Genomic DNA, 13,583 nt, shown 5'->3' with positions numbered 1-13,583 from the left:
ATTGTGTGTAGCTTAAAAAGCTCTGCAGTATTTTACTCTTTTCATTGTATCTGGCTTCCTTGAGTGCTCTGCTCACTGCATTTTACTCGTACTCTCTCTGTTTTCTAAACCCATTTATGCCTGTTCGTTCTGAAGACACTTGTTCATCTGGGAGCTCAAATTGACTTCTCCCTATTCTATTTCCTTAACTAAAAATGTACCATTAAGGTTGATTGAACTCTTTTAAAGCACTTCATAAAAATGAAAGGCCATAAGAAAGTAGGCTACCAAGTGTTTGTAAATACCTGTTTTCAGCCAAATTGATAGGAAGGAATAAAAAATAATTGGAAATTTAAAAATGTTATTGATATTTTTTTTTACAGGTTAGTCTTTTTTGGTTGTTCTTGAGAAACATACTTGTAAAACATTCAGGGGAGAGGAAGCATGATGGGCAGGCAGCATTGTTATAATTAAAGGTAGAACAAATAGTAGAGCCAAACTACTAAAATTATCTAAAACATTTTGTAAAAAAAATAATGTTTTACACTAAACAAGATATAAAACATATAGGTGCATGATTAAAAGGTACAGCTTTTAAGACACATGACCTTAATTTTTTCTATTTAAAATATAAATATTGTTATTTAAAAAATAAATGTAGCCATAAATGGTTTACAAAACTGTAAACCACAAATGGTTTACAAAAATAGTAAGATGATCACTTTTTTTCTTATTTGTAATGTTTACAAATGGAACTCTGCTGGTATGAAATATTTTAAACATTTGGAAGTTAATTAGAATTATAAAATTAAAAACCAGATGAAAATGTAGAATACTATTTGTTAAAAATACTTCACATTCATTTTTACTTTAATGTTTGATCAAAATGTAATTAATTTTAATGTTACCAAAATATGTTATTCTGATGGATTTTTATTCAGAATATATGGAAATACTCTTATTTTGAATGATACAGTATAAGGAAAAATCATACTAATTTTAAAATTACCATTGCAGAATCACAGGTATTTTATATAGAAAATGAAAATGCGGATGAATTGGCTTTTTGATTTACCTAAAAGAGTATATAGTTAAGGTAAGGGCTAATAAATAAAACATAAGTGACAAATGATTGGATTTCAAGTAACTAACACTTTCAAAGCAACTTCTAAGTCCCTTTGAATGTACTATTATGTTTTCAGTTTACAGAATTTTATGTTTTTGCCAAGAAATCATTCATTTTATTTTAATTATAAGGAAAATCATCACCAAAACAAAATTTAAAGATCAAAAATGCACAAATTAGATCTGAGAAATGTCTTTTCAGTAGTTTGCAAAACAATTTTATTCACAAATGAAAGAAAAAGTAATAGTAGGATATTATAATTCATATTTTTATAAGATAAAGACTTGCTGAAATAAAATAGCACTAATAAAAGAACTATGTACTTGCTGACTTCATTCTAAAAGGCAATTGCAAACTAAAATTGCAACTCAGTATAGATTTTTGTTTAAAAATATTTTAATAATGGAGCAAAGAGCAAAGATGAACAAGAAAAGTAGTTAAGCACTTGGAGGTGATCCCGAAGCTCTAAGTTTTATAGCAGAGCAATTAAAAACAACAGCCAGTTTCTATCCCATTTAAAAAAACACTAATTTGATTAGATTCATTGAATAACCATCAGAACTAAGTACTATAAATAATTTACTTCTTTTTACATAAGTAACATTTAATCGAAGCTAAGAGCCTATAGCATGAGTAACAAATCTGTTTTAAAACACTTCTCATAATGTATGATAGTTTATGAATAGTGAAATGACATGTTACTTTAAATATTTTAAAGGATTATTTTAAAACTAGTCATGAGTGCCTGCAAACACACACCGTGCACGCTAAATATTTTAGGCAAAAATATGTTCACAACCATAGTTAATTTTGTGTCAACTGTCAGAGAAATTCAGAACTATAAAAATAGAAGTAAATAATAAAATTCTTATTGGGCAATTACTTAATTATAGTCAATCTTCATATATCGAAATCAGAAGACCACTTCAGCATCATGTACTAACATATTCAATTCAGCATTGTAGGTTCCTAATCTATTGTTAAAGTGCCCTGATTTTCAGCTCTTCAGGTTGTTTGTGGAATCGTCCTTTAATTTAAAACAAGTCATATAATCATGTATATGATTAAATGCAAAATAAATCTACAAATACATTTGCTAGCAGCAAACAACTAATTTTATTGTAGAAATTATACATTTTCCCTAAGCTAAATACATTGGAAGAAAATGAATGGTTTACAGATTTTACATACATTAGGGCTCTACAACAGCTGATTCAATAGTACATTAGTAAGAATGATATGTCAATTGTAGTAATCAAAGAGGCATTGAATGTAGAGTTGAAAAAAAATCTAGAATTTGGTGTGATATCTACTCTTTTTGTTTTAAGTCAGGTTTTTCTTTTTATCTATAAATGCACACCATACATTTCATATTTACTTCAAAGTTGTTATTGGGCTAAAACATGGGCCAGTGGTTTGTAAATGTAAAGCACTACCTGCCTGTTTTGTTGCAATCAGTTGTGAAGTGTGTTGTTACAAACGATTTGTAACTATCACTTCAATTTTCAGTTTGTGAATGATTTACTTAACCAATAACTTTTGTGGCTGATCTAAAGTCACATCTATAAAAGCATCCCTCATATTCAATTACATTTTCATTTGTTTTGTTGAATAAGAAAGGGTGCAGTTACAGCTATTGCTTTGCGAACTGCACATAACCGACTGCTTAACATATCTAGGCATTCCAGGGGAGTATGTTGTATATCATGTCAGTATCATCTGCTGTAATGGCAGAAAAAAAATTCAGAACTACTGTGCCAAATTATGTTAGTAATCACCCCCCTCATTGCTTTTATAGAAATGATTTACCATATATTTATATTAAAATATTTTAAGGTTGGGTCTGTATCCGTTTTTTACACAGTGCTTAGCTATGCCTTAATACATGTTTATTATTATTCTTAATATTTCTATGAAATTATGTATTACAAATTAATTTACCTTCAATAAATTCAGATATAATTAAAAATTTATAATAGAAATAAGATCTTAAAATTTAACAATGCGTACATAAAAATCAAATTATAGATCTCAAATATATTACAAATGCATAGGAAAAATGACTAAAAACACAGCAAATGTTAAGTGGATGCTGAGTTATGTTTTTCCTGCTTTATACTTTTCTTCTTTATACTTGTAAATTTTTCTCCAGTGAAAACCTGTTACATTTATTTTTCCTACCCAGTTTATTATTTTAAAAGACACATTTTATTGTAACAGTAACATCTATTCAGTATTTTACTTAAAAAAGAAAAAAAAACACATGCTGCCAATTTAGTAACAAATAGTGAAGAGCAGACCCTATCACTACACTGTAATGAAAGCAGTTGTTAAAACTAAAGGGCAACAAAGACATCTTCTGGACATCGTAAGAACTGCATAGTTGTATTTTAAACAAAGCATCTTATTTCCACCTACGAGTAATTAATAGTTATTTAAAAACCACACATTAATAAATATAAAATCAATTTGTATTAGGTTTGAAATTTTAAATATCACATGATTAAATTACAAACATACAGTATTTAAAGAAGAGAAGATACAAAATTGTTGCATACACATTGGAATTAGTCTCTAAAATATCTTTAAAACTATTTCCAGATAGATTATAAAATACAAATATTGCAGTAAAAGTAATTTTTTTCATGTAAGGAACATACAAAGTAGTATGAAAACTAAATGCAATGTTGAACCAATACTTGAAAAATTTAAATAGGAAATTTCATGAATCATGGAGTCCATTTATATCAAAGTATGATTGACAATTTAGTCATTGATGTAAATAACTATATTTAACGAACAAGCAAATTTAAAAACATATTTGATTTATTTGTGATATGTCCTAGTACTATGAAATGTAATATTTTAGAAAAAATTATTTCAAGTGAAACATAATTATTAAGGGTCCAAATTGTAAATGTGTCTACTCAGCTTGAAACATGCATTCTTTTTAGCCTAAAACCGCTTGTAAAATTATATCATTATGGCCACAAATAACAAGTTTTGTATATGAAATAGTACTCTTTCCTTTTTAGAGCTTATGAATGACTGGTGCACCCACAGTCAGCCACCTTCAGGAAGTACTGTCCATGCCCATGATTTGCTTCTCTAAACAGTTCTGAAGGCAGACCCAGTTTGAGGGTATTTTTTTTTTTTTTTTGAAATGTAGTTCTAAAAAGCTAATCTGTAGTTCAACTACCAAAGCTCAGTTTGCTTTTGTAATAGTGGTGTTTGGTAAGAAATGTATGCTTTAGTTTCAGGTAACCCCAAATAAGCAGATATTCTAGAAATGAAAGTGTGCTTATTTCCTAAAATTACCTTTCTTAGTATCTTTATAGGATAGGCCAAAATGAGATTTTCTAACTTTAATGCTTCTAATACTAAATATTTGATTATTTGGGCTTTGTTTTACATCCTTTCAAATTGTGGTTTGATATAATAAGTTCATGATTTCTCTAATATAGAAATTTAAAAAATAATTAAGATAACCATAAAGAAAATTTGAGAGGTGATATGAAATAAAATTCACTAAGGGTGATAAAGATCTTCATATGGAACTGAAGTACTTCAGTAACATGATTATCTTGTACTTTTCCCATTGATACCGTCGGCTAGTTTTTGCACAATACTAAACAGATATAGGCTTCTTGGTGTGTATTCATTTCTCTTTAGGCAGTTACATTTGATTTGCTCTTGGGAAGTGGCTGCCAGGAATTCTGTCAGAAATAAACTATTTATTAGTCAAATAATGGTGACTTAATTTCTTAATGGATCAGCTTACTTAGGGTAATTCTGCAGTAAATAATTTCTGCATTTTATGTGTACAATTCAAAAGACAAAACAAAAGAGAAACTGATCCCGTTTTTGGCTACCTAAAACTCGGATTATCCTGAGGACTCAGTGGAACATGACTGATTATAGCAGAGAAGTCATACAGCAAGAGCCGGACCTAAGCTAGATCTGCTGCTGAGTAGGTCACTCTAATAGATGAGCCAGAGCTTGGCTACAAACAAGCTGGAGGACAGGTTATAACTGGAAATCTAGGCAAACAGGTGATGTGCAGCAGAGGGGATTCTTAATGAGAAGTAACAGGTTCTTAGGCATTGAACTAGCATCTAGGACTAGAGTCCAGACGCGAAGGCATGCAAGGGGGAACTACTGTGTTTCCCCGAAAATAAGACCTAGCTGGACAATCAGCTCTAATGCATCTTTTGGAGCAAAAATTAATATAAGACCCGGTCTTATTTTACTATAATATAAGACTGGGTATAATAATTATAATGTAATGTAATATAATATAATACAATACAATACCAGGTCTTATATTGATTTTTGCTCCAAAAGACACATTAGAGCTGATTGTCCGGCTAGGTTGTATTTTTGGGGAAACACGTTATAAGGAGAGGTTTGAAGCATTTACAAAATTCTCAGTCTTTGTGATTTCAGAGAGTTGAATTTATCTCATGTTCAAAACATTCAGTGAGTAGAAGTGACTTGGGAGAGAATACAATTAAAAGTAGTTCCTATGGAATTATTTCGATTTTCCCTCACATAAGTACTAGGTGAGCCCTATTCTACCACGATAGCCATTTCTAAGCCTCTTTAAATTATGATGTAAATACACTGGACTTTGGGAAAGGTTTGGTAGATTTGGGGAAGAAGCCCTATGCTATCTGGCAGTTTTTTCCAGCTCTTGGAGTAAATATATAGTAGTATATAACAATATTTCCTAGTTTTACACGACTAATAACTTTGGGGAGGTTTGTTTTTAATGATGAGAAATGATATTAAAACACAGAATAGCTTTACCTTCCCTCATCTTGGTTGCTCTGGTACATTTGTGCAGTTGGAGAGGCCATATTCTGATGTGATAAAAGAGATGGAGAGAGATTTATCCCTCTGAGTTGACGAAAAGCTATTTCTGCATGGATGCTCCGAGGATTATTCGTCAGAATCCCTGCATTCTTGTTTTTTTTGTCTGAAATTAGGAATTATGAAACAATGATAATCATTAAGTAATAAAATAAAGTAATTAAAATTTGGTTGTCCTTTAGCTGAATGAATTAAAAATTTTTGTGGGGGAGGAAAAATATTTTAATAAAATTATAGAATTGGAATATATAATATTTCTAGTACTTAATGCTGCTTAAATTTCTCTGAGCTAGTGGCTCAATTTGATCCTTTCTAGGTAATTTAAAAAGTATAAATATCCAGAGCTGCGTGCTATGACAAATGTACAGATAAAGTGATCATACTTTTCAAAATAAAAATTGGGGCAACTTAGTTAGGAACTAGGAAAGAAATTACAGGACTTTTCCAGAAAATCCTAAAAAATAGCAGCACAAAAAATCTTGAAGATATCTGAGAAGGGAGTTATGGAAATGAATCCAGGATTGAACTAATGTCCCCCCCAAAACAGATATTGATGACATTCTTGAAGATGACACTGTACTGTTAAGAAGGCCAATAACAATTTGGTACATCCAATTTTGCTGTTAGTTTTATCTACTGGGCAAAAGCATAAAAATTCTCACTATGATTAAAACCTTGAAACCAGAAGTATGTAGAATTATGAAAAATAAGTTAAACAAAAAATAACATCTTAACAGTAAATTATGTTTCGTTTTTTTTAACTGAGTTTCCTTTAAAAACAATCACATACAGCAATCTACTATTCTCAGTAGGCTCTTAGATCTTGTGTGTGTGTGTGATGTTCAGTTTTATTGTCTAACAGAGCTAAGGCAACATGAGGTGTTAAAAGGAATGGAAGAAGTGAACTCCTCAGAAAAGGAGTAGTTACCCTCAATTTCACAAAAATGGTAGCCAAGGAAGATCTGGAATTAAGGAAAAGGCTTGATTTAACCTGGGTTAAAATGTATGTAATCGAATGAACCCTCTCTATGGCCTGTCCTTTTAATATACTTCCTCCTTTAGAGCTCTATCTCTTGAAAGCCTTCCCTAGTATTAGCTTCATGAATATTTTACTTGTGGTTTCAAGGATAAAGTCTGATCTTTTGTTTCTAAGATATCCTTTGTACCCCCATGAGTCTGGTGTTATCAATATTTTTAAACCTCTGATTTCTACTTTTTCGTAGCAGGATGTACTACTAATTAACTGGTCTTTGTAGTCATTTGTTAGGAAATACACAAAATGGAATAAAAGCTTTGAAAAGAAATGTCAGGAAATAAATGTTCAAGTATCACAAAGTTCAAATCTAGAGCAAATGTTTAGTTACAACATATTAGTAGTTGAGCAGAACCAAAAAGTACTATGGACTTTTTTGAAATAAGGATGGCCACATGAAACTTGAAGAAACATAAAATTTTAGGAAATGTAAATTTAAAAACGCAATTTAAAATAGTATTAGAAATCAAAGTGACATTTTTGTTTCAAGTGAAGTGTTTGGTTGTTTTTATTATTTTTTTACATTCCCTCTGTAGGGGGCTGGGTGAAAAACGTAAAGGGATTAAGAAATACAAATTGGTAGTTACAAAATAGTCACAGGGATGTAAAGTACAGCACAGAGAATGTAATCAATAATATTGTACAAACTATGTATAGTGAGTACCAGGAAGGTGAGTACTAGACTAATTGGGGGTATCATGTTGTAAATTACATAAAACTCTAACCACTATGCTGTATACCTCAAAGAAATATAAAATAATATTGAATGTCAACTATAATTGAAAAATAAATACCTTCAACTTCAGGAGTTAAAGTGAAGTCAGATCCCAAGTAATGGCTAAATCCACCAGGCAGAATTACATTTGTTATCTTTATGGGAGGAGCTTTCACTTGGCCAAATGACCCACCATCCATACGAGAGTTGGTAACAGGAATAAGCTACATAATAAAATGAAACAGTTAAGGACCCTCACCTTCAAAGCTTAAATCAATAGGTTTAGTTCTTATTACAAGTCTCACTTGATAATCAAATTTTTTAGGTCATGATTTACTTATTTGCCTAACCTCAGAGTTGATAGGAAGCAAAAACTGTGTGACACAATCAGTCTTCGGGCCGTTAACTTCCCACAGAACATTATGTTCCGTCTTTTCAGATTGCATTGTACTCATCAGTAGACTCTACTGCGGTCGCACCTCTCCCTTTCCAAAGGGTCTTAACAAGGAAAGTATGGAATTAAGAAAATAAGAATTAAGCCTTTTCCCCTTTGTAATGTTTCTTCTTTTTTCTGAACAGGAATTTCTGGATGGTAGGAATTATATCTTCTACATCTTTGTATTCCTCACAATACCTCATCAGGAGCCTTGCAGTTAATTAGTTTTTCAAAAACAAACAGGTAAATAGGTGGGGATTAAGAAAAGCACCTTAGAACAATCACTTTTAATGAGTGTGCTAACTCTAAATAGTGTTTGCATTTTACATTAGTTGAGGATTAAGAGGCTTGTTAAAGAATTTCTGGAATCAGCAAATGGAGGAGAGAAGTATTTTAGGCTAGAGACTTGGTTTCCCTAGGAATTTATAACTGCTCTCTGTCTTCATTAAGACTGATCTTGTTTACACTTTAAAAAATATAAATTCTGATTATAGAATTCAACTTATTTAGAGATGCAGGCTTTTGCATCTCTAAAAAAAATTGTGTAGAATTACCGATTTCCTTCATACTTCAGTGTTACCAAGAATGCAGCTTTGTAATGAACACGAAAGTGTCAGCCTTTTACTAAAGCTGGCCAGTCCCAAATTCCCTACCTAATTCTTTTGTGGAAAAATCTCTTCTAATCACTAATCTAGAATGTTGTCAAATTTTCTTATGAAACCAGAGCACCAAAAGTGTTCTGGTTTAAAGGACTTTAGATTTCATTCATTCCTTCTTTATCGGCTGTTACAAAAGAAAGAATAGCAGCAATTAAAACAGAGAATAATACATTAGACTGAACTGATGAACTTGAAAAGTATTCTGTTCCCGTCTCCTGAACAGCTAAAAGAAATAATGGCTTAATTTTTTTCTAGCCATGAAAATAAAAATTATTATTGAATCTTAAACTAGATTTCGCTAAAATAAAGACTTCAAATATCACCTTTATTTTACTAACCATGTGTAGAGGAATCAAAACAAATTTTAATAAAATGTTTACATATAAAATAAGTAGAAAGAATTAAATTCTAATACATGGCAATGATTCAAATGGCAAGAATCACTCAAGACAACGTCATAATATAGTAATGGGAAAATGAGTTCACTATATGAGAAATAGAATAGCCGACAAGCAAATTCTTTAGTGAAATACTCATCATTATCAAAAATTTCAGTTCATGTACTTTTTCTGCTATATTAAACAAATCAAAAATATAAATAGAAATTAAGATCTTTAAAGTTGCTCTGATTTCTTTATGTTATTTAGTGAATTTATATATAATTTATGCGTACTTTTTTCAAATTTAGCCAACATTACTTTAAAATAGAATTTATAAATTTTAATGTGACAATTTATATAGGTCCCTCACTGGAGCCCTCATCTATGTGGTGTGGTAGGCAGAATAACGCAACCTTCCCAAAATATGTCCACATCTTAATCTCTAAAACCTGTGAATACATTCCCTTATAAGGCAGAAGGGACTTTGCAGGCATAATTAAATTAAGGATTTTGAGATGGGGAGATTATCCTAGATTGTCTAGGTGGGCCCAATCCAATCATAAGGGCTCTTATAAGAGGAAGGCAGAAGGGTCAGAATGAGAGATGTGATGATGAAAGCAGAGGTGGAAGTGGTGCCATTGTGCGAAGAGGGCCGTGAGCCAAGGAACACAGATAGCTTCTAGAAATTTGAACAAAGAACAAATTCTCTCCTAGAGCTTCCATAGGAATGCAACCCTGCCCATACTTTTGATTTTAGCCCTGTAAAACCGATTTTTGGACTTTTGACCTCAGAACTGTAAGATAATAAATTTGTGTTGTTTCAAGCCACTAAATTTGAGGTAATCTGTTACAGTAGAAACAGAGCAACAGGAAACTAAAGTTTTCTTTAGTTTTCCACTTTTGGAGCAAGAAGTGACTTGCTCCAGGAATATAAAATAGAGAAAAGGAAAGGGTGCTTAAATCACTGAACTAAATTTTATTTAATTATTTATTCTCTTTTGAAAGACTGGAGCCTGTGACAATAATCTTAGTAGATGACATTAGATGGTACTTTTTCTTAGATATATCATACAAATTAGTAGCCAACATTGTTTTCACAAAGCATACCATGTTTCCCTGAAAATGAGACCTAGCCGGACAATCAGCTCTAATGCATCTTTAGGAGCAAAAATTAATATAAGACCCGGTATTATATTATATTATGTTATGTTATATTATATTATATTACATTACATTACATCATATTATATTATAGCCAGTCTTATATAAGACTTGGTCTTATATTATAGTAAAATAAGACTGGGTCTTATATTAATTTTTGCTCCAAAAGATACGTTAGAGCCGATTGTCCGGCTAGGTCTTATTTTCGGGGAAACATGGTAGTTTTTAGAGAAAAATTTTTGTAGATATAACCCATGAATGAACCAATTTCCTTTGCGTAATCTGGATAATCTTTATTAATAATTTTAAATCTCACAGGTTTCTATAGCCACTTTGACCTATAATAAGAGCTTCTTGCTTAAAAAAATTCAAGGTTAATAAAAAAGGGAATAATTAAGAATTATATGTATAATTCATATTTTTCCTTACAAAAATTTAAAACATAAAAGTACATGAACTCACCAATCTTTTGATAAAGGCCTAAGGCCTTTTCTGTAAGCAAGAGTCCCTTGATTTTTGTTTTATCTGATTGTTCTTGGATAAATGCACCCTTAAGGTTTTGGCTACAATATGTAGTTTTGGTTGCTTTAAAAGTAGCAAGAATTTAAAGACATGGAGAAAATTTGAACACAAGAATCTGTCTAGATTTTTAAAAATAATTTTCCCACATAATTTTTCTGAATTTTTATAATTTTGTCCCATATTTTGCAGGTTTTTTTTCTTCCAACTCAATTTGACATTATGTGCATGTGCATGCGTGTGAGAGACTGGTCTTTATTTCAGACTTTCCACAGTATTGTATCTGGTTTTCATAGAAACAGAAAAATAATAATTTAAGATTTACATTTATAGAATATCTGTTTATTTAAAAGAACTAACCTAAGTTTTTGAAAAAAACACATCCAGCTCTTGATAAATATGTGAATCTATTGCTGAAGGTAGAAGTGGACTAAAGAGGAGTCTACTAATACCAAACGTTCAGTGTGCTCTGGGAATCTGTTTTACAGAGGGAATGGAGAATGTCAGGTAAGCAGGTGAGTTAAGGGAAAGCATCTACAATAGTCTTATCTCTTTCCTCAATATAACTTTTAAAAGTAATCTTTGTTTACTAATGTCCTTGCTCTTTGGCTTTCACTGACATTAGAGGTTTGCTTACATTCTTACTGCCCCTTGTCGTCCAGGTCTTCGTAATCTCTCTTAGGTTATTTTAAAATTGTTTCCCTGTCTCCAGCCTCTTCATCTCCAAACCTTGTAAAGGCACAGCTCTAATAATGTTACTTCCTTGTTTGTTTTTCTTTCCAACTATAGCTTTTCTGTGTTAAATTTAGTCTTTGGAGGATGGATGGTCATGAAGAATCCTGGTGGTCAATGACAGAATTTCCTAATGATATACTCTGGTGGCTTCTCTTTTTAATCTCTTTCCTACCATAGTCAGATACCTTTTTAGGGTTCGTGGGTAAAAGGCCAATTTTTCGGCCAATGTACAAGAAAAGAGGTACACGTCTCTCTTGTTAGATGAACTACACAGTCCAGGGAGTTCAGGTGAGGATCCCTTCCTTCCCTTACTATTGGCCAAGTGGAAAGAGTTAGTTTCTGTGATATGCTGTACTTACCTTCTACTATTATCAGACATATTGAGCAAGTGGCACATAGATTTTAAATAATTTGCTTTAAGGCGAAGAATGTTGTTAGAACCAGGGGCTTCCCTGGCCTGTGTGTGTGCGCGCGCACCCTCTATTCACCAGATCAATCTGCCTTTGATAGTAATCACTAAATAGATCCTAAAATAATCTACAAAACCATCATGGCTTAGGTTTAAATATTTAAGTAAAAATGCACAATATGTAATATAATGTTCAATTACTAATAATTCATATATTTTAAAAGAAAAGGTATAAATAATATAAGTATTACCGAATTTTTCTTTGCTTGTAGCTCAGAGAAGTGAAATTCAGCTTTTGCCCTATCATCTGAATTCACAGGAATTCCATCTAACATCTGTAAGTTAGGCAGTCGAAATATGAGCACGTGGCGATGTAGCATTTTTCTACAAATCTGAATAAAGTTAAAATTAATTTCTTTCTTACTTAAAAAAACCTTTTATTTCAAAGATTAACCTTTATGGAGAAGGAAATTTAGCATAGGCAGCAAAGATGACAGATAATACAAATATGAGCTCCCTTTTTGAAAGATTTCTCAGTTCTCTATTATTTAAATGAAACTAAGAACTTTTTTTTAAAACCAAGGTTACCATTTGGAGGTTTAGTCTCTTTTTAGAGTATATAATATTGTTCATTAACTACAAGCAATCCCAACTCATGAATAGGATTATATTATAAAAATTCACTTGTAAGTAATTAGTTTGAAACATATATTTTCCCAAAGGCACTATTCAATTCAATACACATATATTGAACTATATGATCCCTCACTTCATAGTGCCAACATACTCTTAAAAATATTTGCATGTGTGCATAAGAAGATGTGCAAAAAGAGTTAATACATTAGGCCTGAGGCTGTTATCTTTAGAAGGGCCTGTTTGCAAGGATAGCTCTTGACTATTGTTTGGTACTTGAATTTTGGAAAAATTCCCACCATTCCTTAACTGACAGGGGTACTTCAGTGTACTAACTACTTATAAAAACAATATGATTTATGCTTGACCTCCTTTCCTTCTCTGAGTCTGGAATTTGGGTATGTGATACGCGTAAGGTACCTACGTGACCTGCCCCTAACAAAACTCTTGAATGCTAAGTATAATGGGATTCCCTGGGAAGAAACATAACACACATGTTGGTGCATTTTTGTTGCTGGGTGAAGAGTGTGAACAGTTGTGTTTCCATATGCACAGTCATCCAAGCCCACAGAGTTACGTCTACCAAGAAAGAAATACAATAAGCAGTCTTCCCTAATATTTGCAGTATTAAGGCTTCCCATTCATAAACACAAATATCCCTATATTTTTTATGTCGTTTAATAAAGAATTATAATTTTTTCCTAAAGGTTTTAATCATCTTTGGTTAGATTTATTCTGTAGTTTAATATAATAACTATTTTAAACAATATCTTTTTCTGTTTTTCTGTTTGTTGCCAGAGTATAGAAATTCTGATTTTTGCATATTGTTCTTTATCCAGGAACCTTACTGAACTCTCACATAACTTGAGAAGCTGTTTGCTAAAACTCATAGAAAGTATAAAGGGCCAAGAATAACCAAAATAGTG

The 13,583-nt window shown here is 31.6% G+C and overlaps 1 protein-coding gene across 2 annotated transcripts in view; it reads right to left on the bottom strand.

The window, feature by feature from the left end:
- Positions 1–1,088: 1,088 nt before the first annotated feature.
- The window catches only part of LRRC9 (leucine rich repeat containing 9), a 99,488-nt gene continuing 86,993 nt past the window's right edge, over positions 1,089–13,583 (bottom strand). Inside the window, exons 30-33 of one of the 2 annotated variants that reach the window (XM_074327409.2) lie at positions 12,276–12,416; positions 7,805–7,949; positions 5,915–6,083; positions 1,089–4,821 (exon numbers count right to left, since the gene is read on the bottom strand). In XM_074327409.2, coding sequence (XP_074183510.2) covers positions 4,782–4,821; positions 5,915–6,083; positions 7,805–7,949; positions 12,276–12,416 — 495 coding nt within the window. In that variant the 3' untranslated portion in view covers positions 1,089–4,781. Of the gene's footprint in view, positions 4,822–5,914; positions 6,084–7,804; positions 7,950–12,275; positions 12,417–13,583 lie in introns of those variants that run through there. The other variant, XR_012494668.2, reaches the window with a different exon arrangement.

This window comes from Rhinolophus sinicus, chromosome 3, assembly GCF_057876585.1.
Source record: "Rhinolophus sinicus isolate RSI-liver-muscle chromosome 3, RSI-T2T, whole genome shotgun sequence".
Lineage (NCBI taxonomy): Eukaryota > Metazoa > Chordata > Mammalia > Chiroptera > Rhinolophidae > Rhinolophus > Rhinolophus sinicus.
This window is presented reverse-complemented; position numbering and strand designations above follow the sequence as displayed.